This window comes from Homarus americanus, unplaced genomic scaffold, assembly GCF_018991925.1.
Source record: "Homarus americanus isolate GMGI-L3 unplaced genomic scaffold, GMGI_Hamer_2.0 scaffold20930, whole genome shotgun sequence".
Lineage (NCBI taxonomy): Eukaryota > Metazoa > Arthropoda > Malacostraca > Decapoda > Nephropidae > Homarus > Homarus americanus.
The window spans coordinates 3555677-3583325 of NW_024748502.1; the positions used below are offsets into that span (position 1 = coordinate 3555677).

Genomic DNA, 27649 nt, shown 5'->3' on the forward strand with positions numbered 1-27649 from the left:
GTGTTGCCTCATGATAGTTAGAGTGGGCCCCCGTCGAGAAAGGACACTGTACTAACCTCCAGCACCGACCCAGGTGGGCTAGAGAATATGGTTTCCCAGTGTACATCCTCAAAGTTTGGATATTGATGATATGCCTGAGTGCCTATTTAATGATGCTAGTTTTTTGGTTGGTGATATTAATGCTAGACACGAAGTCCTGGGTACTATGGGACCCAGCAACATTAATGGAAGGAGATGGTTACACTTCTTGGAGGAGTTTGATGATACTCTAATTTTGGGGAATCGTGAGCCTATAGCACATATATGGAGGAAGGTTAGATTATGTAGTATGATTTAATACATGTGAAATAAGAGTGAATGCTGACATAGTTAATGATTTGCTTAGTGATCATTTTGCATTACAAATTACTATACATGTTAACAAAATACAGAAGTTAATTAAGAGGAAAAGATATTGGTTGCCGGAAGTATTGAAAGAAGATGCAAAAATGTGTACTGAAATCTGGACAGACTTTTTAAAGAGAATCGCTAAAGGCAAGAGCAGCTTGGGTGACATATGGAAGGAAGTGAATAAAGTGTGTGGTGTTCGAAGCAAGGGCAACAGCTACGCTGACCCACAGTGCAGGGCCAGTCAACTTATTAAGAAATGGGCTGGAACTCCTAGTTTTGCCAAATTACCTCAGAGTGTGCATGCCTCATTACAAAGTAAGAGCAGACTTAGGCGTGAGTTAGTACAAAGCCAGTGTACACTAGAGGATGATGCATGTGTTCCTATAACGAGAGGCGAGTTATTATATGCGATTAAAAAGCGAAATTCTACGGCACCCGGTGATGATGGACTAGATATGATACCCTTAACTGTCTCGGTGGTATTAGAGAAGGGCCCCTGTTAGACTTTAATATGTCTTATAATGGAGGCTCCCTCTTAAGTGGAAGAAAGCAGTAATTGTACCAATACCAAAGAACAATGGAGATTTTTGTCCAATATCTTTGACCTCTTGTTTTAGTAAAATGATGGAAAGAATATTATTAAACAGCTTGTTGTATAAAGTTGAAAATTTCTTGGCGCCCAATTTACATGAATTTATGAAAGGGAGAAGTACTGCAGACTGTGTTGTAAAGTGTTTGAATAACTCCAAAGCTACATGCAGGACTTTTGTAGACTTAAAAGGGGCTTTGATAGGGCAAATAAAGAAGTCATACTTGAGGAACTAATTAATTTAGGAATTTCTGGGAAGTTGCTGAAATGGATTGTGGGTTACTTGAGTAACAGAATGGCTAGAGTATGGTTTCATGGTTGGTACTCAGAAGAAAGATAGATGGATGTGGAGACTTTACAGGGAGGTGTACTTAGCCCCACCCTTTTTAACATATTGATGAACATAATGGCTCGCTACGAATTTCCTGGAGACACACAGGTTATAATATATGCTGATGATATACTTTGACAGTGTAAAGGTATAAGAAACATGCGAGAGGCTTCAGATGCATTTAGTACACTTTGTTGGAGAATGGGCCTTGTAATTAACAATGAAAAAACTAAATAGCAAGTCAGAAATTATGAACAAGGGGATTTATTTATGATAGATTAAGGCTAGAAAAAGTTGAAGTTTACAAATACCTTTGGATGTACAGTGGGTATAAGTCCAACAGTAAAGTACGTGAGATCCAATACCTGGAGAGTGCATGTAAAAGATCTTTAAGAGCTATGGCATGGAAGGGAAATGGCGCAGGTATTCCTATTTTAAGAATGGTTTATATCAGTACTATACGTTCAGTTATTGACTATGCAGCTCCCATCTTTATAATGTATTGTAAGAAAGTTGTTCAAAATGCTTGAAGTGATACAAAACGAGGCCATGAGAATTGTTTTTGGTTGTCAACGGAACACTAGAATAGAAATAATGAGAATGGAGTTAGATTTACCAAGTATAGAACATAGAGTAAAGGAACTTGCTGTAGCCGCTAATCCTAGGACCATTAGGAGAGGAGATAAAAGGTTGTCCCGGACAATAATGTGCTTAAATGAAAAACAGATCTTGGCAAAATGTCCAAGTGTGCAAGATTGTTTTAAGATATTATGATGGAGTATATAGTAGATAAGTATTGCATTTCATTACAAACTTATTTAAGGCTTAGACCATGGCAAGAAGGATGCATTGTTGTAGATATTTTACAGCTTGAGGGGTAAAAAGATGATTGGCATCCCAGTTATTTCCGAAATGTCTTTTTAGAGAAAATCAATAGTTTTACCAGGCGAAAAACTGTACATATATATTGTGATGGATCAGTATTAAGTAACGGTCAAGCGTAATGTGGTGTTTTTATAAGGGTATATTTTATCAATGAGTGTTATGCAGATGGAACAGTTTGTAAAATTATTAGTAACAACACCTCATCCATGCTGGCTGAACTACACGCCATATGTGAAGGACTCCAGGTTGCTATATAGAAATGTAAAGAAACATTTCATAGTAAAAATCCATGCCACTTTTCTATTGTTAATATCTGTAAACAACTGGTCATAGTACTGCAAGAAGTGGAATGTACTGTGCAGTTTGCATGGATTCCATCACATGTGGGATTCATTAAAAAAGAAATGGCTGACAAATTGGCCAAAAAATCTGCAGAAAAGATATTGTAAGCAATGTAAGTATTAGAACGATGAAGAGGGAAATTAAAAGAAGAAAAAAAGAGGACTGGAAAAAAGCAAGAAGAGAAGTGATTACCATATGTAGCGAGAGTTTTCAGCACTATTTGTATGTTTTACAAAACACCAGTGTAACTTACGGGACTAACTTACCATCTGTTGATACTGTTATAATGAGACTAAGATTAGGATACAAATATTACTGGCAGAAAAGTGGAGGGGCGGGTCAGCCTTGTCAACTGTGTCATCTTAGGGATGCACATACACTACAACATTATGTATTTGGATGTGAAAAAATGCAATCATAGAGGAACAGTGAGATGACTACTTTAAAGAAACAAGGTTGTTTGATGATTAATAATGGAAAAAATTAAGTAATTCTTGGTATGTATAAAAATTTTGCTCCAAGGATATGACATTAAATTTGGTGTAGGATGAAATTATTTGTTCTTTTAATATAGTACAGTGTCCATGCCAAAATAAACTATTTCATTTATGTAAAAATAATTATTGTATTAACATTTACAACTTTTGGCAAACCCCAGAATGGGATAGCAAAGGTGAAAATGCGAGTAGTATACTATCTTGTCCTTTTGATGTAATAGTTTCATTGTCAATAAAGTATTTCAATTTCAATTTAAAGTTCAATTTCAATCTCTCTCTCTCTCTCTCTCTCTCTCTCTCTCAGGTAGATTATCTCTCCTCTCAGAACATACTGTACATCATTATAAAGTAGCAATACCGTACATTGTCTCCTACCAGGACATATTATATATCGTTTTAAGGTATATTAAGCCATAGTGTGTTACATATCTTTTAATCCAGACTACCAATTTTAGCTCTGGCGGCATTACGGGATAAACGGGTTCATTCTCTGAACTGTGTGAGTGTGCGTGTGTGTGTGTGTGTGTGTGTTCACACACAGGGTGGTGAAACGCATATAGTGTGGCAGCATTACATTGGTGTTATGATACAAGCACTGCTTGCTTCCTCTCGCTTCCTCTGTCTAGTCCTCGTGGCGAAAAAAAAAGCAACTTTCATAAGTCTTCCCCTGTCAGTACACAGCCTCTTCACCACCAAGACTCCTGCTGTCCCTCCTCGTGCCAACACATGGTAACTAGGTGCCTCGTGGACCCAGACTAGACCAGCGGGGGATCTCGGAGTAGCAGTGGGCCCCAGAGGGACGGCGCATAGACCCGCTGGCATGTGGACACGTTCTGGCGCGTACCAACCTCTGCCCACTGCCTTGCGGATTAACCTTGGTAGGCTAGAAGAGTAAACCCCATATATAAGCTTTAGGTAGAGTTCCCTTAACTTGGCTTATATATAAATAAGTTGAGGGGTTAAGCTACAAACCCAAAATGGTCTGTTCTCCATTTATTTGTAAAACTATATTAGTCACAGACTACTTGTATATTTACCGTAATTAAAACTGTAAGCTGTGAGTGTTAGTTAAGGACGGGGGATCAGCTTGACTGAGTTAGGTCACCCGTCCGATTCTCGTGAGACTCAAATCAAGACTGGTGCCTGTGAGGGGAGGCTCTGCAGGCGAGGCTGGGCTGACCCTACATGCTCAAGGTCGGCTTACTGATAGAGGAATTTCCCTTCACATGAGCAGCACATGGCACCTTACAGTTTATAAATTACAGTAGAGTGATTGGATTATATTAATTATATGTATTAACCCAAATTTATATACCGGTGGGTAATTGTTATTGCCATGAGACAGGGGCTAATACACCCAAACGAAAAATCTGCTGTGGAGCCCCGCATCAGGCAGACAGGCTTACAGAGATCGAAGAAGACCCCAATGGCGGTATAGGCGGAAGAGGTGACTACCATGGGAACCCAAAGACTACACCAGAGGACGAAGGCAATGCTTGATGGACACGCTACTAAGGCGAAACCCAACAAATGTGGCTATCGGCAGTCTATTGTAACTCTCCCTCTCCCCAGTTGTTGCAACACTTGTACCACTGGATCTGGAAAAGGGAGAGCCAAGATGAATGGTTGCAGCCTGCGCTGCTGCCTCACCACATAAATTAACTCACACGCACCATCATCCAGCTGATCATACTTCTCATCATCATCAAAACTACTATTCCCCAAAAAGTCCTATGGCAATCGACGAGTGGCGATGGGAACAGGCAGAGATGACTGCCGGGAGTCTCTAGTCACAACTCTGCACATGGACGGCACAGATAAGATGGTCGTTCATGCACCGGAATCTAGGCAGCAGTGCAATCCGGTCCTGTTTTTGCGACTGAGCAGCCCTTTCGAGGAACCACTCTGCTCACCCTACATGGGGAGGGGCTAGAAAAGGTGCCCTAAACATAGCCTGCCTAAGAAACCAACCTGACTGAGCAAACGCACCCAGTAGAGGTCATCCTTATGCGGGTGAAATTACAGTAAAAATCACAAATGAAAAAAAAGAAAACTATACAACCTCTTATGGCTGCCCTTGTGGCAAAAGAGCTGGCTAGGTATAACATCGACATAGCAGCCATTAGTGCGTCCCGGCTCCCAGACGAGGGTCAACTCAAAGAACGCGGGACTGGCTAAACCTACTTCTGGAAGGGTAAGCCTTCTGAGGAGAGAAACCTCATTTATGGAGTTGGCTTTGCCATCCGCCAACGCATCCGACACAGGCTAACTGAAATGCCTATTGGAATCAACGAGCACCTAATGACTCTTCGAGTCCAACTAAATCACTTACATCATGCCTTTTTCATCAGTGCATACGCCCTAAAACTGGCTGCAGAGGATGACATCAAGAAGGCCTTTTATATCGACCTAGACAAAGTACTAACCTCTATCCCCAGAGAAGATAAGGTTGTGCTCCTAGGTCACTTCAATGCCAGAGTTGGCAGCTATACTGACATTTGGCAGGGAACCATAGGGGGAAATGGACTAGGCAAGTGTAATCCCAATGCTCTAATCCTACTTAGCAAGTGTGCTGCACACAACCACACTATCATCAATATCTTGCTCAGGCAGGCTGACAATTTCAAGGACTCGTGGCAGCTCCCAAGATCTAAACACTGGCATGTCATTGACTACAACATTGTTGGAGAGAGAGATCGCGGAGATATCCTCATCACCTGTGCCATGCGTGGCTCAGACCACTGGGACACTGATCATCGGCTCGTCAGAGCCAAGCTCTCACTTCACGTCGCCCGAAAACGGCGAAGGCAACAAGCCTCCAGAAAAGGTTTTAACTCTAAACGTCTGGAGGATACAGCGGTACCACATGTTTTCAAAGATCAGCTCGAACATGGGCTGATAAACAACCCGACAACAAACAACCGAAATCCCAGTGCCGAATGGGATATTCTCGACACTGTCATTATAAACACCTGCAGTAAGACCCTCGGACAGATCGAAAGAATACACCAGGATTGATTTGATGAAAATGACCTGGTAATCAATGCACTCGTCGATGTTCAGCGTGCTGCTTTAACTGACTGGTAGAACACCCCTCAGTCTCGGACCAAAGCTGATACCTTCTGCAAAAAGAAAGAGGAGGCCCAGCGGAAACTTAACAATCTAAAGAACGACTGGTTTAAAATAAAGCATGTGAAACACAAAAAAAATTGCAGATCAGCACAAAATGCGCGAATTTTTAAATTCCACTAAAGAATTTTATGGGCCAATCACTCGTGGAATAGCCCCCCCCCCCTCCCCGCCCTCCGCTCATCCGATGGTAACTCCATAATTAAAGATGATGAAGGCATCCTTCAGCGCTGGAAAGAGCACTGCCATTCATTGCTCAGCCAAAACACCGATGTGGATGTCCTGACTACCCAGCAGTTCATTCAGCATCCAAAGCTGATCCACCTCAGCTATCCTCCACACTGCCAGCAAACAAATGAAAAAACCCAAAGCCTCAGGCCTGATTGAATCCAAGCCGAGGTGTATAGAGCAGGAGGACCTATGCTTACCAGCTGTCTCCACTCTCTCCTGGAGAATATATGGGAAATGGAGGAAATCGCCCAAGCTCTGAAATATGTCTCCGTCGTTAATATTTATAAAAACAAAAGAGTCCGGTCAGACTGTGGCAACTACAGCAGGATCTCACTGCTATCCATAGCTACCAACATTATCGCCCGAGTCCTGTTAAACAGACTTCTTCCTGGTCATAAGAGTGCAGAGGTCTTATTGCAACTATATTTTGCGCTAGTCAGGCTGCACCTCGATTATGCTGTTCAGTTCTGGTGCCCTTATTATAGAATGGATATCAATTCACTGGAGTCGGTGCAGCGAAGAATGACGAAAATGATTCCGGGACTTAGAAACCTTCCATATCAGGATAGGTTAAAGAAACTAAACTTGCATTCCCTAGAAAGACGAAGAGTGCGGGGAGATATGATAGACGTATTTAAGTGGGTGAAATGAATCAATAAGGGCGATATAGAGAAAGTTCTTATAATATCCGAGTATGATAGGACTCGTAACAACGGATTTAAGTTGGATAAGTTTAGGTTTAGGAGGGAGATAGGAAGGAACTGGTTCACAAATAGGGTGGTGGACGAGTGGAACAAGCTTAGCAACTTTGTAGTAAGTGCTGGAACGCTGGAGAGTTTTAAAAGGAGGCTAGATAGATTCATGGATGATAGAGAGTGGTAGTAACTCTGGACAGGAGCTGCCATGCACAGGCCAACCGGCCTATTGCAGACTTCTTATGTTCTATATATATATATATATATATATATATATATATATATATATATATATATATATATATATATATATATATATATATATATATATATATATATTTGTGTGTGTGTGTGTGTGTATATATAATGTAAAATAGTTAAATGGATGTCCCTATAGGTTGTTTCATTGTAGTTTCTCATGCGCCAAGATTAATGTTAAAATTATTCTGGTGGGTGTGTCTCATACGTAAGAAAAATTCTTGAAACCGAAGGATAAATACACGTATTTACAGACTACTTCACTCATCTTCTTTTAAATGCGATGTAACATTAACATACTAATTAAGAGAATATTATGATGGATTTGCTTCATAAATGAGAAAAAAGACTGATTGTAAATTGAAAATATCGTAAGGTGGACATGACGATAAACTGTTTCACTGTCCGTGCTAATACAATATTAACATTACTTTTGGGTTAAGTAGGATATAAATTTTGGTGGGTTGAACAGCAGAAAAACACCGAAATCATAATGCGGCCCATGTCTGAGGAAAGGTTGCTCATGCCTGATCTAAACAATGGTTTACCATTTGCTTAGCCATTTCTTTCCAGTCAGAAGGATAACTTATCTAGTTCTGTCACACAGTAAAAATTTTATTTTAGGAATATATAAATTAAGTTTTTGGTATAAATTTACGTAAAATCAATTCAACACCATTACACGGTTAACACTACTGTACTTGCTCTTAGCACGCTCCACCCAGAGTGCCACATACTTGTTTCTGAAGCCAGACATACATGCATGCCTTGCTGACGATAGTATCAGGAAAAAACTGATGTGAATCCCCTTTCACATAGACCTAAGTGAACACGACAGGGTTGATGCCCGAGCTAAACTTGCTTCTAACAATGACACTATTGAATATAATCTGGGTCTGGCAAACAAACCCTAACAACTGCAACCAAGAAAGAACTTGCTGACGAATTTAAAGCAAAAAGCCAAGGACAAACAAGCACTAATCAATACATTGTTTACCATGATCAGATTTATCAAATAAAACATATGTATGGAGCAAGTGACAAGATTAGTAAAACTCAAGATAATGTAACCCCTAGACTAAGGCCACGATATATGTATTGTACCTCTGGGAGAATGGCCTTCATACAGATGTGAACAAGACAAAATATAAAGTGCGCGACTAGACATATGGCCACACGCTTTAACACTGTATCCTAGATCGTGAGTAAATAGAACCTTTCAGGATCAGGTGCAATGACACAACACTTCATCTCTGATGGCAAGATAGCTGATATTTTAAAAGGATATTCACATTTTGCACCTGATAAACAATATAACTCCTATGTACATAACTAAACAAACAATGGACTAGAAATAACCTGTAACATTCAACACCATAATAGCCTGACCACGGGCGTCTGCTAAACATCCTTTGTGACCTCTTCTCTGTAATCCTTATTGTGCGCAGTAAACTTGCTACCCGGGACAAAATTCAAAATTCATTCACATACACTGATCACAGGACGTATCACAATAGGTATAACACACACACACACACACACACACAGAGGACGTACTGGGGTATATCGTGGGTGAGGGCGTGCATGTCACGCTTGGTACAACAGTACTTGAAGTTGTCGGTGCCGCAGCAGTAGACTGGCTCCTCAGACTCCAGACTCGGACACGGGAACCCGTTGCTCCACTTGCCGAAGGTGTCGATGTAGCCCGAGCAGTAGTCCTCCCCCAGTACTGTGGAGATATAACAGGTGTGAGTAACCTATATAAGAAAGATACACAGGTGTGAGTAATCTAATTGGGAGAGACATATGTGAAAGAAACAAAGGTGTGAGTGATCAATGTGGGAGAAACACAGGTGTGAAGGGTCCCTCATGTAGTGAAACGCTACCCATTCACCACCCAGCCACCCCCTGTCCGTGTTAGATGACACAAATGTTACTGAAGATTGCCGCTGGGACCAATAACGATTTATATCATGTCAAGAAAGGAATAACCATGTGTCTTCCTACCAAGTGGTACAGGTATTGTCTATACGTTCTCAGAAGACCTCTGCAGGAACTTGAGGACCTTGGTGTATCCCACAACAAGGGTTTACAGGGTACATCCGTATAGTGGGTTGAACTAATACCACTGTGCCTTCTATGTGATAACATAGATTATGTCCTGTGTGATTGGTGAAAAAAAAAACCCAGTTATAACGAATATTTATACAGTTTGAAAGTACAGTCTTAGGTGGTTTTGCGTGAGAAAGGGTGTGTTTCCATTCTCTAACTGGCAGGTTTCAATACCCACGGGTGGATTTGACTGTTTATCTAACCGGTGAACATGTAATTTAATATTTGGTTCCTATTGAAATGTCAGTATGTTATTTCTGGTATAAAGTCAGATATAGAATTTTTTTACTTTGTATGACCCATTAATTGGATCTGTTTAAATAAAGCAGGTTATATACAGTTGGCCTTCCAATGAACCTCGGTCCAGTGACTACTATTGATATTCTCTCATTTTTACCCCTCCCCCCCTCTGTCACTCTGTCTTGCACTATCCCTCAATCACCTACCTAGTGAGGACCTTTCCTCAGTTGTGCTTCAACTTCTCATTAAGAGCTGGCCACCATCTCTCTCTCTCCTACATTTTTTTTACAGGGGGGGGAGGAGTAATCTATATAATGAGGAGATGTGATACACGTGGAGAGATACATAAGGGAGGAGTGATGCACGTGGAGAGACACATAAAGGGAGGAGTAATATACGTGGAGAGACACACAGGGGAGGAGTAATACAAGTGGAGAGACACAGAAGGCAGGAGTGATACACGTGGAGAGACACATAAAGGGAGGAGTAATATACGTGGAGAGACACATAGGGGAGGAGTAATACAAGTGGAGAGACACACAGGGAAGGAGTGATGCGCATGGTGAGTCACATAGGTGGGTGATACACGTGGAGAGACACATGAGGGAGGAGTGATACACGTGGAGAGACACATAAAGGGAGGAGTAATATACGTGGAGAGACACACAGGGGAGGAGTAATACACGTGGAGAGACACAGAAGGCAGGAGTGATACACGTGGAGAGACACATAAAGGGAGGAGTAATATACGTAGAGAGACACATAGGGGAGGAGTGATGCACATGGAGAGACACATAGGGGGGGGTGATACACGTGGAGAGACACATTGGGGAAGAGTAATACACGTGGAGAAAACAAAAAGGGAGCGAGATTCACATGAACACACACATAGAGGAGTGCTACATGTGGAGAGAAACACAGGGAGAAGTGATACGCGTGGAGTGACACATAGGGAAGGAGTGGTACACGGGGCACTTATAGGGGGAGGATACATGTCGAAAGACACACAGAAGAGGAGTGATACACATGGAAAGACAGTTGTGTGCCAACAGTGTTCTTTTTCATTTTCTTATTTGAACAGCGATTCCTTTAACTTTGCATAACTTTCCTCAGGATCACAACTTACAATTTTGTTCATGAGTGGAACTTACAGTTAACTTTCTTACCTAATCTTAATCTCGGAGTATCTTAAGAGTTCTGTATTCATTTTTTTTACCGTAAAGTCTACCCCGTGACATTCCTAATGTTCCATATTTGATTGTCGACTTGCAATTTATCAGGGTTGGGTTTAAGAAAATATTTGTATCTGCCAATATGTAATAAAGCCACCAATTTTTGAAAAATAAGTGACCATATACGGACTAAGCCATTCTTCATTGAGGCTCACTCATACAATATTATATTTTTATTACAAAACTACTATGAGACTTAGGATATAGAATTAACATTTGAACCTTCTCATAATATATTCGGTCTTAATACATGGGTTCTGTAAAGGACTGCTCACTCTATACTCAAACCAAACTATGGAATTGGTGTATGCTATTGTTTACTACACTCCCTGCCTGTTCAAGTTAGTCTCATCTAGTCTCAACTAGTCAAACTACTCTCAAATTGTGTGCTGACCTTGCTCTATTGTGTGCTGACCTCGCTAGAGGAAAGGACATGGCCGATTTAACTCCTCGGGATTGATTCTAGTAATTTGCCTACTATAGACGTTAGACTGATTGGGCAGTAGTTAGAGGATAGTGATCTATCCCCCTTCTTGAAAATTGATATTACATTCGCTATCCTCCAGGATTCTGGTACTACGCCTCTTTTTAAGGACATGTTAAACAACTTTGCTAAGGGCATACTAAGCTCTTCCTTACATTCCTATAAAACTCTGGCAAATATCTCATTGGGACCAGGTGACTTATTAGGCTTCAGTTTGTCTATTTGCTTATTTACGTCGTTACTAGTCACAACTATATCGCTTAATTTGTTTTCTTCACTGTCTCTGCATAGAGTCGGTGCCTCGGGTATCATGTTTAAATTTTTTGTGGTGAAAACTGTTGAAAAATATTTATTCAGATTATTGCTCATTTCTCCGTCGTTATCAGTTAGCTCGCCAGTATCTGAAAGTATTGGTCCAATCTTATCACGTGTTTTAGTTTGATACATTTGGTAGAATCCTTTGGGGTTTGTCTTCGCCTCCCTTGCTATCTTCAGTTCATTATTTCTCTTTCCTTTTCTTATCTCGGTCTTAACCCTACCAGCCAATACCTTTTTATACTCCCGGAGGTAAATTTCGCCACGATTTATCCTTATACCTATAGCCTTCCTTTGGCCAATAATGTTCTTTAAATAATTATTTATCCATTTAGGGTCATTGTTGGCTGATCTGAGTTTTTTGTATGGTATGTTCTGCCTTTGTGCATTAAGTAACTCATTATTTAATTTTTCGTGGAACTCGGCAATCTCAGATCTCGTTATCAGGTCTGTGTCATCTGTCAGGTTGACGCCCAAACGCGACACCCCCTCTCTCAGCTGCCTCTTTAAACTATCAGAGTTTGCCCTTCTGAAATCTGGGACTTAATGGAATCTTTCTTACGTCTGACCTGAAAATCTAACTGGAATCTAATTACTTTGTGATCGCTGTTTGCAAGTTCGTTCCCTACCTCTACATTGCTAATGAGGTTTTTTCTCTGTCCGACAGAACTAAATCGAGTATATTATTACCCCGAGTGGGTTCGGTTATATGTTGACTTAGGAAACAGTCCTGGATCGTTTCGAGGAAATCCTCTGATACTGAGTTACCCATAAGGTCAGTCCAATCTATTTGGGAAAGGTTAAAGTCGCCTACTATACAGACTTTGTTGTGTATGGAAGCCCTGTGCATTTCATCCCAGATAAGTCACTCATTAACTCTATCAAGATTGGGAGGTCTATATATTACTCCTATGATTAATTTTTCCCTACCGTCGATTAATTCTATCCAAATTGTTTCTGTATTCCGCTCAGTTTTTATTTCCTTATTTATTTCACACTTCAGATTATCCCTGACATAGATTCCTACTCCTCCTCCTTTCCTGGACAGCCTATCGGTATGAAGCAATTTGTAATCAGCAATTTGGTATTCGACAGGTAACTCACGTGAGTCTAGGTTGATCCATGTTTCAGTGAATGCTATTATATCAATTTTTTCGGTACATACCAAGGCCCGAATATCATGCATTTTGTTTCTCATACTTCTACTGTTCGCGAAGTAGACATTTAGGTTAGTTGTGTTCTGAGTCCTCCCTTTACCGAGTTTCGGTCTTAACTCGCTGTCTAATTTAGCTTTGTCATCATTCCTAACATTATTTCCCTGTAACCTTTTACTTTGTTTACCCGCTCCCACTGCAGTCTCCACCCCCGTGCCCATATGTTCCCCTAGTAGTTTAAAGACTTCGATATCTTTTGAAATGCCTCCTCTAGAGACCCAGCCAGGGTTGCCACCCCATCCCGAGACAGGTGCACCCCATCTCTAGCATAAAGGTCCCTTTTGCCGTAGAAGTTGTCCCAGTTATCAATGAATGGGACTGATATTGACTTGCAATATCTGTCAAGACGGTCGTTGACACCAACTGCCCTTGACAACCATTCACTGCCAACTCTCCTTCTAGGCAGGACACAGCATATGATAAGGATACCTCCCTTAGTCCTAATAGATCTATAGCTGCCTTGAACTTATCAAGAAGCTCCTCTCTCCTACACAGGCCAATATCATTGCCTCCTGCGCTGAGGCAGATAATGGGTTCGTTCCCATTACCAGACAAGATATTGTCCATCCTGTCAATTATATCCCCCATCCCAGCTCCTTGCAAACACACCCTCATCCTATTTTGGTTTTTACCACAAAAAGCCCTTTCCAAGTACCTTACCTGTGAGTTACCAACAATTAAAGTTTTTATACCTTCCTTGTCCGCCCTGTCCCTGACTGTACTAACTTCCAATTCGTCTATCAAGGGACTGAGCGAGTTGGTACACTTAGCTGTTGATGACGTTGTTGATGTATCCTTGGTGTGTTTTTTCATCACCAGCTTGGTCTTCCCTCTACTCACAACCTTCCACTCGCTTGACTTTTAGTCAGACACTGGCTTTCCTTGTCCCGCCCTTTCCTTCATCCTCTCCAACTCTTCCTTTAATTTCAGGTTCTTCAACATGGCCCTCTCTATTTCTTCCTTGGCCCTCTCCAATTCTTCCTTGGTTCTCTCCAGCTTGGCCAACAAACTCGAACACCCCAGACCACACATAGCACTGGCCATATATGATAATTATCCCTCGGGAGCTAACCCTGCCGTGACCTTTCCCCTAGTGAGGTCAGAACACATCTGCATGAGGTCAGAACACAACAATATAATCAGATACCAGTCAGTTAACTGATAACAACGGAGAAATAAGTAATAGTCTGAACAGATATTTTTCATCTGTTTACAACACAGATAATTTAAATATGATACTTGAGACACTGACTATATACAGAAATAGTTAAGAAAGTAGATTAAACGAGATAGTAATAACTAATAACGGTGTTAGTAAAAAATAGACAAACCAGTTCCTGATGAGATATTTGCCAAAGTATTAATGGAATGTAAGGTAAAACTAAGTATGATCTTAGCAAATTTGTTTAACATGTCATTAGAAACGGGTGTAGTAACACAATCCTGGAGGATAACGAATGTGATACCGATTTTCAAGAAGGGAAATAGATCACTGTCCTCTAACTACCGTCCAATCAGTTTAACATCAATTGTAGGCAAATTGCTGGAAGCACTAATTTCAAACTCTATTCGAAATCACACTCACAAGCACAAGTTGATCAATGATTCCCAACAGGTAGGTCTTCACAAGTGGGTGTTTATGTCTCACAAATCTATTAACATTCTTTTCAATTGTTTTCGATTCAGTCGATGGCGGCGGACATGATTATGATGTGGTTTACCTCGACTTTAGCAAAACCTTCAACAGGGTCCTGCACGAAAGACTAATATGTGAAGTGGAGGCTCATGGAACTGGAGGAGATATTCTATAATAAATTAGGGCATGGTTACAGGACAGGAAACAGAATTAACAGCACTAAATCCGATTGGATTAAAGCCACTAGTGGAGTACCCCAAGGCTCAGTTTTTCGACCATTACTATTAATTATATTAAAAACGACATAGATAAAGTCGTAGAGTAACATAAGTAAATTTGCTGATGACACTAAAATAGGGCATGCAATTAAATCTGACGATGACTTCGCAAAACTACAGGAAGATCTAAAAAAAATTATCATGGTCTGAAAAAATGGCAGATGAAATTTAATATGGACAAATGTAAAGTACTTAGTCTAGGAGTTGTAAACAGAGAAACTAGTTATCAGATGAACAATATTGTTATGGAGAAATCCGACTGTGAGAAAGATTTAGGTGTAATGATAAGTAGGAATTTTAAACCAAAACGACAATACATATTTGCTCGAAACAAGGCAAACAAAGTACTTGGGTTCATACAAAGGAGTGTTAGTTACAAGACTAGCGAGATTATTCTAAAACTCTATAACTTGCCTTTGTGAGACCTCACTTGGATTACGCTATCCAGTTCTGGTCACCGTACTATAAAAAGGATATAGAACTCCTAGAAAGCATTCAGAGTAGGAGAACAAGACTATTTCCGGGCATTATGAACCGTGAGTGAAAAGACAGATTAAAGCATCTTAATTATCACTTCCTTGAGAGACGTAAAGTGAAGAAGTCTGGGTTAAACAAAGGTGACATTACAAAGGTACTCAAAATATCCAACCAGGAGCGAACTCGTAGCAATGGTTTTAAATTAGATAAATTTTGAATGAGGCATGAAATAGGTAAACTCTAGTTTGGAAATAGAATAGTCGATGAGTGGAACAAGTTACCCATCTTCATCACTAACTCGAGCACTAATTTTGAGGTGAGAAATATGATGGGATGGTAAATTTTTACTTTATTAAATGGGAAAAGATTATAACTAAGAAACCAATCGAGCTATATGCATGAATGAGGCTTCTTCTTCCACTAGTTCCAGCATGGCAGAATGGATAAGATAGTTGTTTTACTTTGAAGTTATCTCGATTTTTTATTCAAAATACTTTCACTCTGAAATCTTATAAAAAAAGGGCGACTTTAACTTTAGTCAACTACATTGGACCAACCTTACAGGTAACATAGAATCAGAGGAGTTTCTTGAAACAGTTCAGGACTGTTTCCTTCGTCAACTTAAAGACGAACCCACCCTGGGTAATAATATACTCAATTTAGTTCTGTCAAACAAAGAAAACCTCATTAATAATGTTGAGGTAGGGGACGAACTAGCTAACAGCAATCACAAAGAAGAGATTCAAAGCTGAACTTAATTTCCATCACAAAAAAAAATTCATTAATGTCCAAGATTTCAGATGGGCAGCTGAGAGAAGGGGTATCACGTTTGCGGGTGAATGGACGGATTGTCGGTTCTGAGTAAACAGAAGAAATACACTGCCACATTCGTAGAGTGATACGGTATATATAATGTGGAATAAAAGTTTAAAGTCCTACTATAATAGTCGAGATAAGTTTATTTCTCTAGAAACAGGGTCGCCATTTGCAATGAGTCACCAGTTTCCCCGCAGACGACGTTCTCCAACAAACTCACTGTTGCAGTTGGAGGTAGTACAAAGGGTGGCCTCTTCAGACCTCAAATACCATGTTCAAGTAAGTCTTAAGGGTGTTTTTTATGGTCTAAGTCATGGAAATTTCGTAAGTGAAGAAATGTGCCTTGAAGAGCAGCTTATGGACATAAAAAACTCCCTTGTTCACACCCTCTCAGCTGTCATGTATTCTTACCTGGTAGACTTTCTCTTTTTTTTTCCAGTGCATTTACAGAGTACATCAGTACTAGATGGGGATATGAATCAATTTAGAAGTAATGACATTGTCTGGACTTTGTTTTGAAAATGCATTGGGGTATATCATCATTTATATTAATTAATGGATAAATTTGTACTTTAACTACCATAAGTATTTGGATGTTTAGATTCGAGATAGGCTATATTGGATAAATTTTAAGTTTTGGTCATCCCTGTACTTAGACATGCAGACTATGTATTTTCTGATGGTTTGCGACGTGTTATGAACGATTTTGACCTTCATTTCTATTGGAAATCACTAGTTTTGAGTTACTACCCGCCCCTTACCGATGGATGTTAAGCTAACCTTATAACTTATAACTCATCATACCCTAACCTAACCTAACCAAACCTATCATATGACCTGTATTTTCTTATGCTGTCGATAAATGTTTTGCGATAGAAATCCCGTAGAGATAATGTGCCTTATTGTTTAAAGTACTTAATCCCAAAGTTAGAATCATAAGGTTCCCCAGATGACCAAAAACAAAATAATACCAATATTGTTTGGAATGTTTATACAGTAATATGAAATTTATAGTAGGGGCAACTAAAGACCATTGAATTAGTTAATGTGCTTAGTAATATTTATGTATTTAACATAGCATTAATGTATTACACAGGAAAGCACAATAAATTATCTAATGATATTTATTTACAGAGCCGATCAGCCAAGAAGGTTGGACAACTACTTCCAGGGTTCATCAAGGAAGATGAAAGAAATTTACCAAAAGTAGATGTCTTTATGATTGTGGAGTATTATCAAGAACTCCGTCATAAGAACATAAGAACATACATAAGAATGGAGGAAACTGCAGCGGGCCTATTGGCCCATACTGGGCAGTCCCGTTTACACCCAACCCCTATTGCTCATATGAGCATCCAACCTATGTTTGAAGCAATTCAGCGTATTCGAGTTAATGATGATATATGGTAACTTGTTCCATTCATCCACTACTCTGTTTCCAAACCAGTGTTTACCTATTTCACGCCTAAATCTAAATTTGTCTAATTTAAAACCATTGTTACGAGTTACGTCTATAAGTGAGCAGTCACATACACTAGGAAGTAGGCTTCCCCAACGGGGCTCCGGGAGAGAAGCTCAGGAACCACTCTACGACCACCAGCCAGTTGGGAGTGCTGAAATTCCTCTGCTATTTACTCAACCGGAATAGGTAGGATCTAAAAAAAAAAAAACGGTTATGGAGCGCGTACGCCCTCCTAACCGCGACCCCCGCCTGAACCGCCAACCTGACGACCCGAACTACGACAGGCTTCGCACAGAGAAAGCGGACCAGTTACGCGCCTTCAATGAAGCCCTGAAAAGTAAGAACACTGCCACCACCTCCAACAACTCCACCACCACTGCTACCGCCACTGAGGACAACTGGACGAAGGTAGAAAACAAGAAACGCCGACGTGCTTTTTCGGGAAACGAATGCCGTCAAGCAGCCCAAAAGGCACCCATCACCACCACCAGCTCACCTCCAACGACACTGCCAAAATTCCGGATCACGAAAACGGACGCAAAAACAACATATGCCGCCGTCACAGAGATGGAAAAGCTAAATCCACTGGCCAAGTTCTCAGTGCGGCCCAACCTAAAGGGGGAGATGATTATTCACCCCAAAGACAAGGACTCCGCCACCACCCTCGACACTTACCTGCAAAACACCACCACCGTTGCATCAACAAAGCTGGACCCCGCCCAGAAACTGATGAAGTCGGTAGTCCTCCGGTACCCAAAGGAACTACCTCTCGAACCCCTGGAGAACCACCCGAAGATCTTAAAAGCCGAGAGATGCTCTCCCCTGTCCGACAAGACGGCCACCACGAAACAAGTGCTCATAACGCACTACGGCTCACCCCCCAGCACCATAGACCTCAAAACCTGGGGGATCTACGAAGTGAGGCCCTTCGTCCCAGAGCCCCTGCGGTGCTTCAGATGCCAGAAATACGGGCACCATCAGACAAGGTGCACGTACAAGGAAATCTGCGCAGTCTGCGCACAGAAGCACGGCACACACTCCTGCCTCACCAAGTTGAAAAATGGGGAAAAAATTGCCCCCAAGTGTGCCAACTGCGGGGGCAAACACCACGCCTGGAATCCTGGATGCTCCGAGAGAACAAAGAGGGTCCAGGCAAACCGACCAGCAGCAAGACCGGCCCCCACCGCCTACACACCAGCCCCACCAAGTACCTTCGTGTGGGGAACCCAAAGGCCAAAACAACAAAGACAACCTCCTCAGCCAGTCAACACCCAAAGTGCAGCCCAGTTTCCTGGCCTCACTACGGCCACACCTCAGCCACCCAAGCAGCAGACAACGACAACCACGAGAAAGACAAAAGAAGCACACACCAAGGCACCAGAAGGAATGATACACGTATCAGACCTAGCCAAGGTACTGACAACCTTCGCGGAGGGCCTAGCCGGACTACTGGGCCACAAGATCCAACCCACACAGCTCCAAATACTCATGGGGAGCGTCCTCGGGCAAGTCGCCACAGCTCCAGCCAACTCAGTGGAGGAAGCCACGCCGGTCCTCACACGAGTGACAGCCGAGGTACACTCTACACCGAAGAAGGCCACCAGAGAACCCAAGATACCGACAGCTCCCAGAAAGAAACTGGACGTTTCAACTCCCCTGAACCGAACCACGGCCCAGAAGGCAAAAACCACAGAACACGAAGATATGAACCTGATCCAGTTGGAATCAAACTTGGACATCTCCATCGAGGACCACCAGAAGTCCCCGATGAAACAGTGGTGGAAAACATCAGCACCCTGAACATCCTAACATGGAATGCTCAGGGCATCAAAAACAAGAAACACCTCCTACAAGAAGCAGCAGCCAAGGACAAGCTTGACATCATACTGCTACAAGAAACACTTCTACAAGAACACAACTGTTTCAAATTCAGCGGTTACAAGACATACAGGAGGCATTTCACGCAGGCGTCAACAAGAGGATGTATGATCTTGGTCAAGTCAAGCATACCCTCCGCCGATGTCACGCAGCAATTTCCATGTGGGGAAAACATCGAGACACAGGCCGTCAAAGTAACCCTCCAAGAACGGGAATTAACTGTTCACAACATCTACAAGAACCCAAGGGGCTCACTGGAGGTTACTCAATTATTTGCTTCGGCCGCTGACCACGCCACACTCATAGGAGGGGATTTCAACGCACATCATCCCTTCCTAAGCTCGGCAAGCCCCACAAATGAAGACGGCCTACACCTATACACCACCTTTCAAGATACACCCGAGATCTGCCTCCTGAACACCGGAGAGCCCACCCACACTAGGGGAGGAAGGCTAGATCTAACCTTCGTCTCCAGTGCACTACAGCCTTCGGCCTCCTGGCAGATACACCCCACGCTGACCAGCGACCACTTCGCCACCCTAACAACGCTGAAGGTGAACAAACTCCCCACTCCACCCCCCCCGAGATGGAGATACAATACCCAAAAGGCAGACTGGGGACTCTTTAAGAAACACCTGGCTTAGTGGCGCGAAAAATCACAGCCGGCCGGCGCAGCACCCGTGGATGAGACAACCCTCCACCACCAATTGGTCGAGGCGTTTCACCAAGCGGCAGAAGAGGCTATCCCAAAAACAAAACCCACATCAAGAAAGTACAATGATTACTGGTACTACTGTCCCAGGGTGAAAAAACTCAACCACAGAGTGAACATGGCCCGAAGAAACTACAGGAGACATCCCACGGAAACAAACAGACATCTCCTGCAAGTCATAGTTAAGGATACCAGGGAAGAGAAGGAAGAAATAAAAAACGTAAGCTGGCTCAAGTGGTGCTCCGAACTGAACGAGCACACCTCCCTTGGCAAGATGTGGGCCCAGATCCGAAGGGCATCTGGGAAGGCAACACCACCACCACCAACCCATCCCAACCCAGAAGAGGAAGCCGAGAGACTTGCAAAACTGTTCTCTGACCGAGCAGCAACGAAAAACCTCCCGAGACAGGCGGAGGAGACACAACGGCGTCTGCGACAGGTCAGACTCCAGATGATCGAAGAGGCCTGCAACAGTGAAGATGACACTGACAGACCATTCAACCAGCAAGAACTCCAGAAGTCGCTAAAACGAAGCAAGGACACAGCTCCAGGGGCCGACAGGATAACCTACTCCATGCTTTCTCATGCCGGTACAGCCGGACACGAGGCTCTGCTACAAGCCATCAATGCTTCGTGGACAGCACAAAGACTCCCACCGGAATGGAAGAAGGCAGATATACAGCCCATTCCGAAGCCCAGAGAACCAGACAAACCGAGGCCCATCTCCCTTCTCAGCTGCATAGCGAAGACGGGAGAAAGAATGGCTCTCAACCGACTCAAGTGGAAAGTAGGCAGCCCACACCCTCACATCTTTGCTTACACCGTGAACACCGGCACAGGCAACAACATCGCCGAGATACTCACCACAGTGGACAACAAACCAGCTCTGGTGGTCTTCCTCGACCTGGAGAAAGCCTTCGAACTAGCAAATCCATTGGCCATTACAACTACGCTCGCTAAAAAAGGCGTCAAAGGTAGGTTGCTGGGGTGGATCCAGAACTACCTCACACAGAGAGAAGCACGAGTACGCTTTCAGGGAGCAACCTCAAGCTACAGGGTCCATGAAAACGGAACCCCACAAGGAGGCATCCTCAGTCCAATGCTGTTCAATGTCCTGATGGAAAATCTAGTCAAACTTCCTTTCAGACAAACAGCCAAGCTCCTATGCTATGCAAACGACTTACATCTTATAGTAAGAGGATCGAACAGACTAGCCAACACGCAACACGCACTCCAACTTATAGAAGAGGAGTGCAACAGACTTGGACTCAAGATAAATCCAGCCAAGTCGAAAGCGATGGCCATCTGCACAGACACACCAGACAAGATGCTCTCCATACAAAACACGCCGGTAGTCTGGACCAACGCCCACCAGTGTCTTGGAATCTGGTTTGACCAGAAACTCACCTTCAAGCCGCAACTCGAGTATCTCAGGCACAGGACGAAGAGCAGACACAATATAATGAGGTCGCTCACCAGCAAATCCGCAGGAGCAAACCTTCATGTGCTCAAAGCCTACTACACGGCCGCCATCAGATCGCTGGTAGATTACAGTGCTCCAGCACTCATCGGACTGAGAGAAGACCAAATAGCTAAGCTAGAAGTCATCCAAAACAATGCTCTCAGGACCATGCTCGGAGCACCCATGTGGACCAGAATTTGCAATCTGCAAATGGAAACCGAACTACCACCCCTGGCAGTACGAGTCAAGCAGGTGACAGCCGGTCTCCTCGCCAAAATCTGTAGAGCAGACAAGCCCACAGTTGCCAAGATTCGAATCAGTGCCTCCCTCCACCTCGACCACAGAGTGCGAGGGGCCACCTGGTCGCACGAGGCAAGCGAGGTCATCCGACACCTGCAAGTAGAAACACTCGTCAAGAACAACCAAGACACACGAGACAATGGTTACGCTGTTCCTCCACCATGGAGCCCTCCACCAGCCACACTCAAATTTACCGACCTAGACGATAGTAAAGCCAACCTCCAGAAGGAGGACCTCAAAAAAATAACTCTCGAAGCCATAGCCACCGAGACACCGGCTGGTGCAGCATCATACTTCACAGACGGCTCGGTGGACCCAAAACATCATAGATCCGGAGCGGCCTTCTACACCCAAGGTCAGACCCTCCAATGGAGACTTTCCAATGACTGCTCCACCCTACAAACAGAACTGGTAGCAATCTCAAAGGCCCTACAACACGCTGCAACACAACACAACAAGTCCATCATAATTCACACGGACTCGAAATCGGCCATGCAGGCGCTGCAACACAGTCAACCAAGAGACAACGTCCACATCATCACCTCGATCCTCGCACAGCTACAGGAATTCCAAAGCCAAAACCGACTAGTCGTCTTACACTGGATTCCCAGTCATGTAGGGATCGGAGGAAACGACGTGGCAGACGAAGCAGCCAAGGCAGCTACACGTTCTAGTAGCGTACACATCCAAGTTCCAGCAAGTGTGCAACAGATCAAGAATCACCTCAGAAAGACTAGCAAGCTCCACATCAAAAAGAGCTTCCTTCATGCACTCAACGCTGGTTCCCAATCAGCCAAATGGTACCTGGCGGCCACAAAAGGGGAACCACCTTTCGCTGACAAGAAAACTCCAAGACAAACCCAAGTCAGCCTTCATCGACTACGACTAGGGTACAAGTGCTCCTGGCAGATGATCGGAAATGACGTCATGGATTGCACCTACTGTCAGGAGCCAGCAGCCAACCCACTTGAACACTATCTCCTCGACTGCGAGGTCACACAAAGCCTCCGAAACAGAACTCAAATCTCCCAAGAAACACACACAACACCAGCGGCCACTCTAACCCGAAAGGCCCATACAGACCACATTCACCACCTACTCCGGGTCATCACACGATACCCACCACCCAGATAGCTTAGAAAGCATCCTCTCCCAGCAAGTGCGGACCCCAGTTCGGGGGGCGCGCCACTCCGAAACTGACCACGTCCAAGAGTGGGGGTTGGTGGTAAGCGTCCACTGATCGGGGGTCCGCTCACACTTGCAACCTGCAGTATCCTTCCAATCTGCAGGTGGGACCACCTCCAATCCCAATCCGGTCTGGCTGCTCCTTGGAGCTCCAGCCGGAACCACCAAACGGGCCGCCTATAGGCAAAGGCCCGTGTCGGACTACGGTCCGACAATCTCAACAACAACAACTGTTACGAGTTCGCTCCTGGTTGGATAGTTTGAGTACCATTGTAATGTCCCCTTTGTTTAGCCCTGCCTTCCACTTATACACCTCTATCAGGTCGCCCCTCGCTCTACGTCTCTCAAGGGAGTGCAAATTAAGTTGCTTTAACCTGTCTCTATACTCAAGGTTCCTAATGCCCGGGATTAGTCTTGTCATTCTCCTCTGAATTCTTTCCAAGGATTCTATATCCATTCTGTAATGACCAGAACTGAACTGCGTAATCCAGGTGTGGTCTCACAAGAGCAAGATACAGTTTTAGGATGACCTCGCTAGTCTTGTAACTAACACTCCTTTGTATGAACCCAAGTACTTTATTAGCCTTGTTACGAGCAAAAACACATTGTTTACTTGGCTTAAGGTTCCTACTTATCATTACTCCTAGATCTCTCTCGCAGTCGGATTTCTCTATGGCATCGTTGTTCATCTGGTATCTGGTTTCCCTGTTTACATCTCCTATACTGAGTACTTTACATTTGTCGACGTTGAATTTCATCTGCCATTTTTCAGACCATTCGAAAAATTTGTTTAGATCTTCCTGTAGTTTTGCCGAGTCCTCGTCAGATTTGATAACACGTCCTATTTTAGTGTCATCAGCAAATTTACTTATGTTGCTGTCAATGCCGATATCTATGTCGTTTATGTATATAATAAATAATAATGGTCCAAGTACTGAGCCTTGGGGAACTCCACTTGTGACGTTGCTCCAATGGGACTTAGTGCCGTTAATGCTCACTCGCTGTTTCCTGTCCTGTAACCACGCCCTAATCCATTTAAGGATGTCACCTTTGATGCCATGAGCTTCTACCTTTCTAATTAGTCTTTCGTGGGGGACTCTGTCGAAGGCTTTGCTAAAGTCGAGATATACCACATCATAATTGTGCCCCTCGTCCACCGATTCGAAAACTGATGAAAAGAAGCACGCTAAATTACTGTACATTAGTCACATGATCATTTCAAGCCCATTTCCTGGCCATGGTCATCCCTAGTTCTTCCACAACATTTAATATAGACCTCAGTGACGAAAACTTACTTTTTCCAGACATGATATAGAGAACAGTGATGAAAACTTCCATGTTGGAGTTATCGGCCTTTTGCATCATTTTGGCACCCAGCAAGTAAATACACACGATGATACTTGAGAGCAGTAATTTATTTTAACCTAAAAATAAGGTATGCTAGTGTATATCAACATTGTATATGGCCACAAGTCCCGTATTTCTGCTGGTAACAATACATAGACCACAGCTGGCTACCTCCGGGCTCCTGCTCGGCGGCTCGAGCCAACCTGTGACGTCACAACCAATCACAGAGCTTTTCGTAGTCGAATGACATTTTAGCTTTGTTAACCTTATTTTTTACGCTTTTTGGTCCAATTTATTTTAAAATATCATTACCATAGTGAATTTAAACGTTTTCTTTACCCATTGACCTGCTATTTTACGAAAAAATTCCTACTGACAACTCGTCTATTACATGACCTCACACAAAGTACCCACAGAGGGCGTCCTCACTTTACCAGGTGACCTGACAACGATAGCTTCACAAAAATGACAGTTGAGGATGACCTGATCACGAGATCTGAGGTTGACGAGTTATTTAATGAGCAAAGGCAGAACATGCCATACAGAAAACTCCGATCAAATAACAAAGACCCAAATAGATAAAAAAAAATTAAAGAATATAATAGTCATGGTAAGGGTTAAAAAAAAAGTGATCACTGCATTCAATAGTGCAAGGGTCTCACTTGGCATAGGTGTTCCTTGGGGCAAAAGGAAAACAATTATCCAAAGAGACACTTATTCCCTATGCATAGAACTCACTAGTTACCATAAATTATGCTAATTAGCACCGAAAAGAAGGCAATTTCTAACTTTTAATACCATTTCACCTAGACATATGTGTGATTAGTTAAACCTGGCTAATATTAGGGCCAGGTATTTATTTTTGGGGTTATTTTGATAATTGGCGGCCATTTTGACCCTCAAATCCAAGATAGCCACTGCCCCCGGTCTTGATTTTTTTTTCTTTCTTAACGGGGAAGAACCCACCCGGGCACAGGTCATCGACCCACAACGGGGCCTAGGTGAAGAAAAAATACTAGTGAAAATAAATTAAAAATATAAAAAAAGACCATATTAATTTACACCGCGAAGATGCCGGAAAACCAGCTTTTTAAAGTAAGACAGATTGTAAGAGTATGGAAATACAGAAGAAGGCAGAGCATTTTACAGTTTGGCTGTGTGAGGAATGAAGGATGTACTGTAACGGGTTATCCTAGTGTGACCGACAGCCACAGAGAAACTGTGGGTACCACGTGCAAGACGGTACACAAGATGCCAAATCCGCCGAACATTGCCCGTTAAAGTACCTATATAAGAGAAAGAGTGAAGCAACATTGCGGCGAAGAGAAAGGGAAGAGAGATTATCAACTAAAGGAGGAGAGTCAGTAAGACGAAATTTAGGCATACCTTACAACTTTTGAACCGTTTGAGCTACAAACTTGTGTGATATAACAATTTATATTATTTTGGGTATGAGAAAGCAATTTCTGGCCCTGCATGTGTGATAGGAGGTCATTTAAAGGTGATTCCAAGATAGTTGTCATTATCTATATTATAGAAAAACTTGATGCATTAAACATATGCTGATGGCATTTAAACTCATGTAATGCACGTTTTCTGAGGTCACAGCCAAGACAAAAACACCACATTAACAAGCATAATTGGTCACTTTTATTTGAGAGTGCACACAATGCAGATTTCAAAACAATCATAAGTACATACAGTTCTTGCTGTTCTGACCTCATTAGTCCACATGTGTGAACAGCCACTCTTACATCCACAGAGTGCTGTACAGGGCTGCTCATTCATGCAGCATGTAGAATCACTGGAGCAGCCACAGATGGCAAGCTCAGCTGACGCAGCCGGTGATACGATACACAGATACCTCGTTCAGCCAGCATGTCAACAAGACTCTCCTTGCCTGCCTTCATATGCACCTTCATAGCCAACATCAGAGACAGTAGAGTCTCTCGCTCACGCCGATGACGAAGCACACTCTGGGGATTCGGTGACGTTTTCCCCACAGAGTTGTGCATGATGGTCTGGCGAGTGATAACACGACCTTCGTTGATGAAGTAGGAGGGATATCGACATCAATACAAGGGCCTTCTAATAGGATATGTAGGAAAGATTTCAGTGTAAGAACAACGAAGTCAGCGTCTGAGGTGCTTGAGAAAGAGCCTGAAAACACCTGCTTTCTCTCAAGGATATCTCGTCACAGAATCTTGGCTGTCTGTGCCCAAATTATCTTGTCTGTTGATGTGGTGTCCTTTATCTCCTCAACTACTTGACTGAGATCTTCATTAAACACCAGCTTCCAGCAGCCAGATGACTTTTCTATCGCCTTAATGTCAGGGAGCATGCTGACAATATCTTGGGGAAATCGAGTTGTATGACCATGATTATGGGGGCAACCAAGAGATATGAGACGCTTATCATAAAGTGCTGTCAATTTTGCCATACTCAGAACAGTACCAGATCCACTGTGGTCCTCAATGTAATCAAGAAGCTCACTGAAAGCATGATATTTTATTACTTGGACAGCATAGCCTTCATTTGAATCACGATCAACTGTATCTGACTTTCTATAACTCTACTCAGGCAAACACGGTGGCACACAGCATCTATCGCAATCATGTCTCCTTTAGACAATTTTGCCTGAAGTTTCACATCACAGATTTTCCTTGCAGTATCATTGAATCTCTGGTTTAGGCCAAGAGTGGAAGCTTTTCCCAAGTCCTTCTTGTCTCCAGACTCTTCACAAAAAAGCATTTTGTTGCAGAAGAGTCCTTGCCCTCAGTTGATGTAACCTGGGTCTCCCGTGTGACACAATCTCTGCCAGAGCTCATCTGCCGTGTTTTCATTGGGCTTCCTTGGTGCTTACTTCATCTCTCTACCTTACTCTTGACCCGCTCCACCTTCTGTTTGCTGACGGCACTTCTGCAATTTTTGTGGCACAGTGCATTGTTAGTTTTCATAAGTTCTACTATAACACTGGTCAACATAAAAAAAATTCTCATGGTTCTGGATCAAAACAGTCTGATTCTAGTGTAATTGTATGTGCTGAACTCAATTATGACATTCGTATAGCTGTATCAGGCTCAGTTTTCCAGAACCAGCATATCTATATATTTAGTGTACCATGCTATTCATACAGTAATTTATATGCTCAT

The 27649-nt window shown here is 42.9% G+C and overlaps 1 protein-coding gene across 1 annotated transcript in view; it reads right to left on the bottom strand.

Moving 5' to 3' along the window:
• The window catches only part of LOC121880339 (protein shisa-like-2B), a 95863-nt gene extending 69351 nt beyond the window's left edge, over positions 1–26512 (bottom strand). The window contains exons 1-2 of the mRNA XM_042387493.1: positions 26362–26512; positions 8905–9076 (exon numbers count right to left, since the gene is read on the bottom strand). Coding sequence (XP_042243427.1) covers positions 8905–9076; positions 26362–26512 — 323 coding nt within the window. The remainder of the gene's footprint in view (positions 1–8904; positions 9077–26361) is intronic.
• Between the last annotated feature and the right edge of the window lie 1137 nt (positions 26513–27649).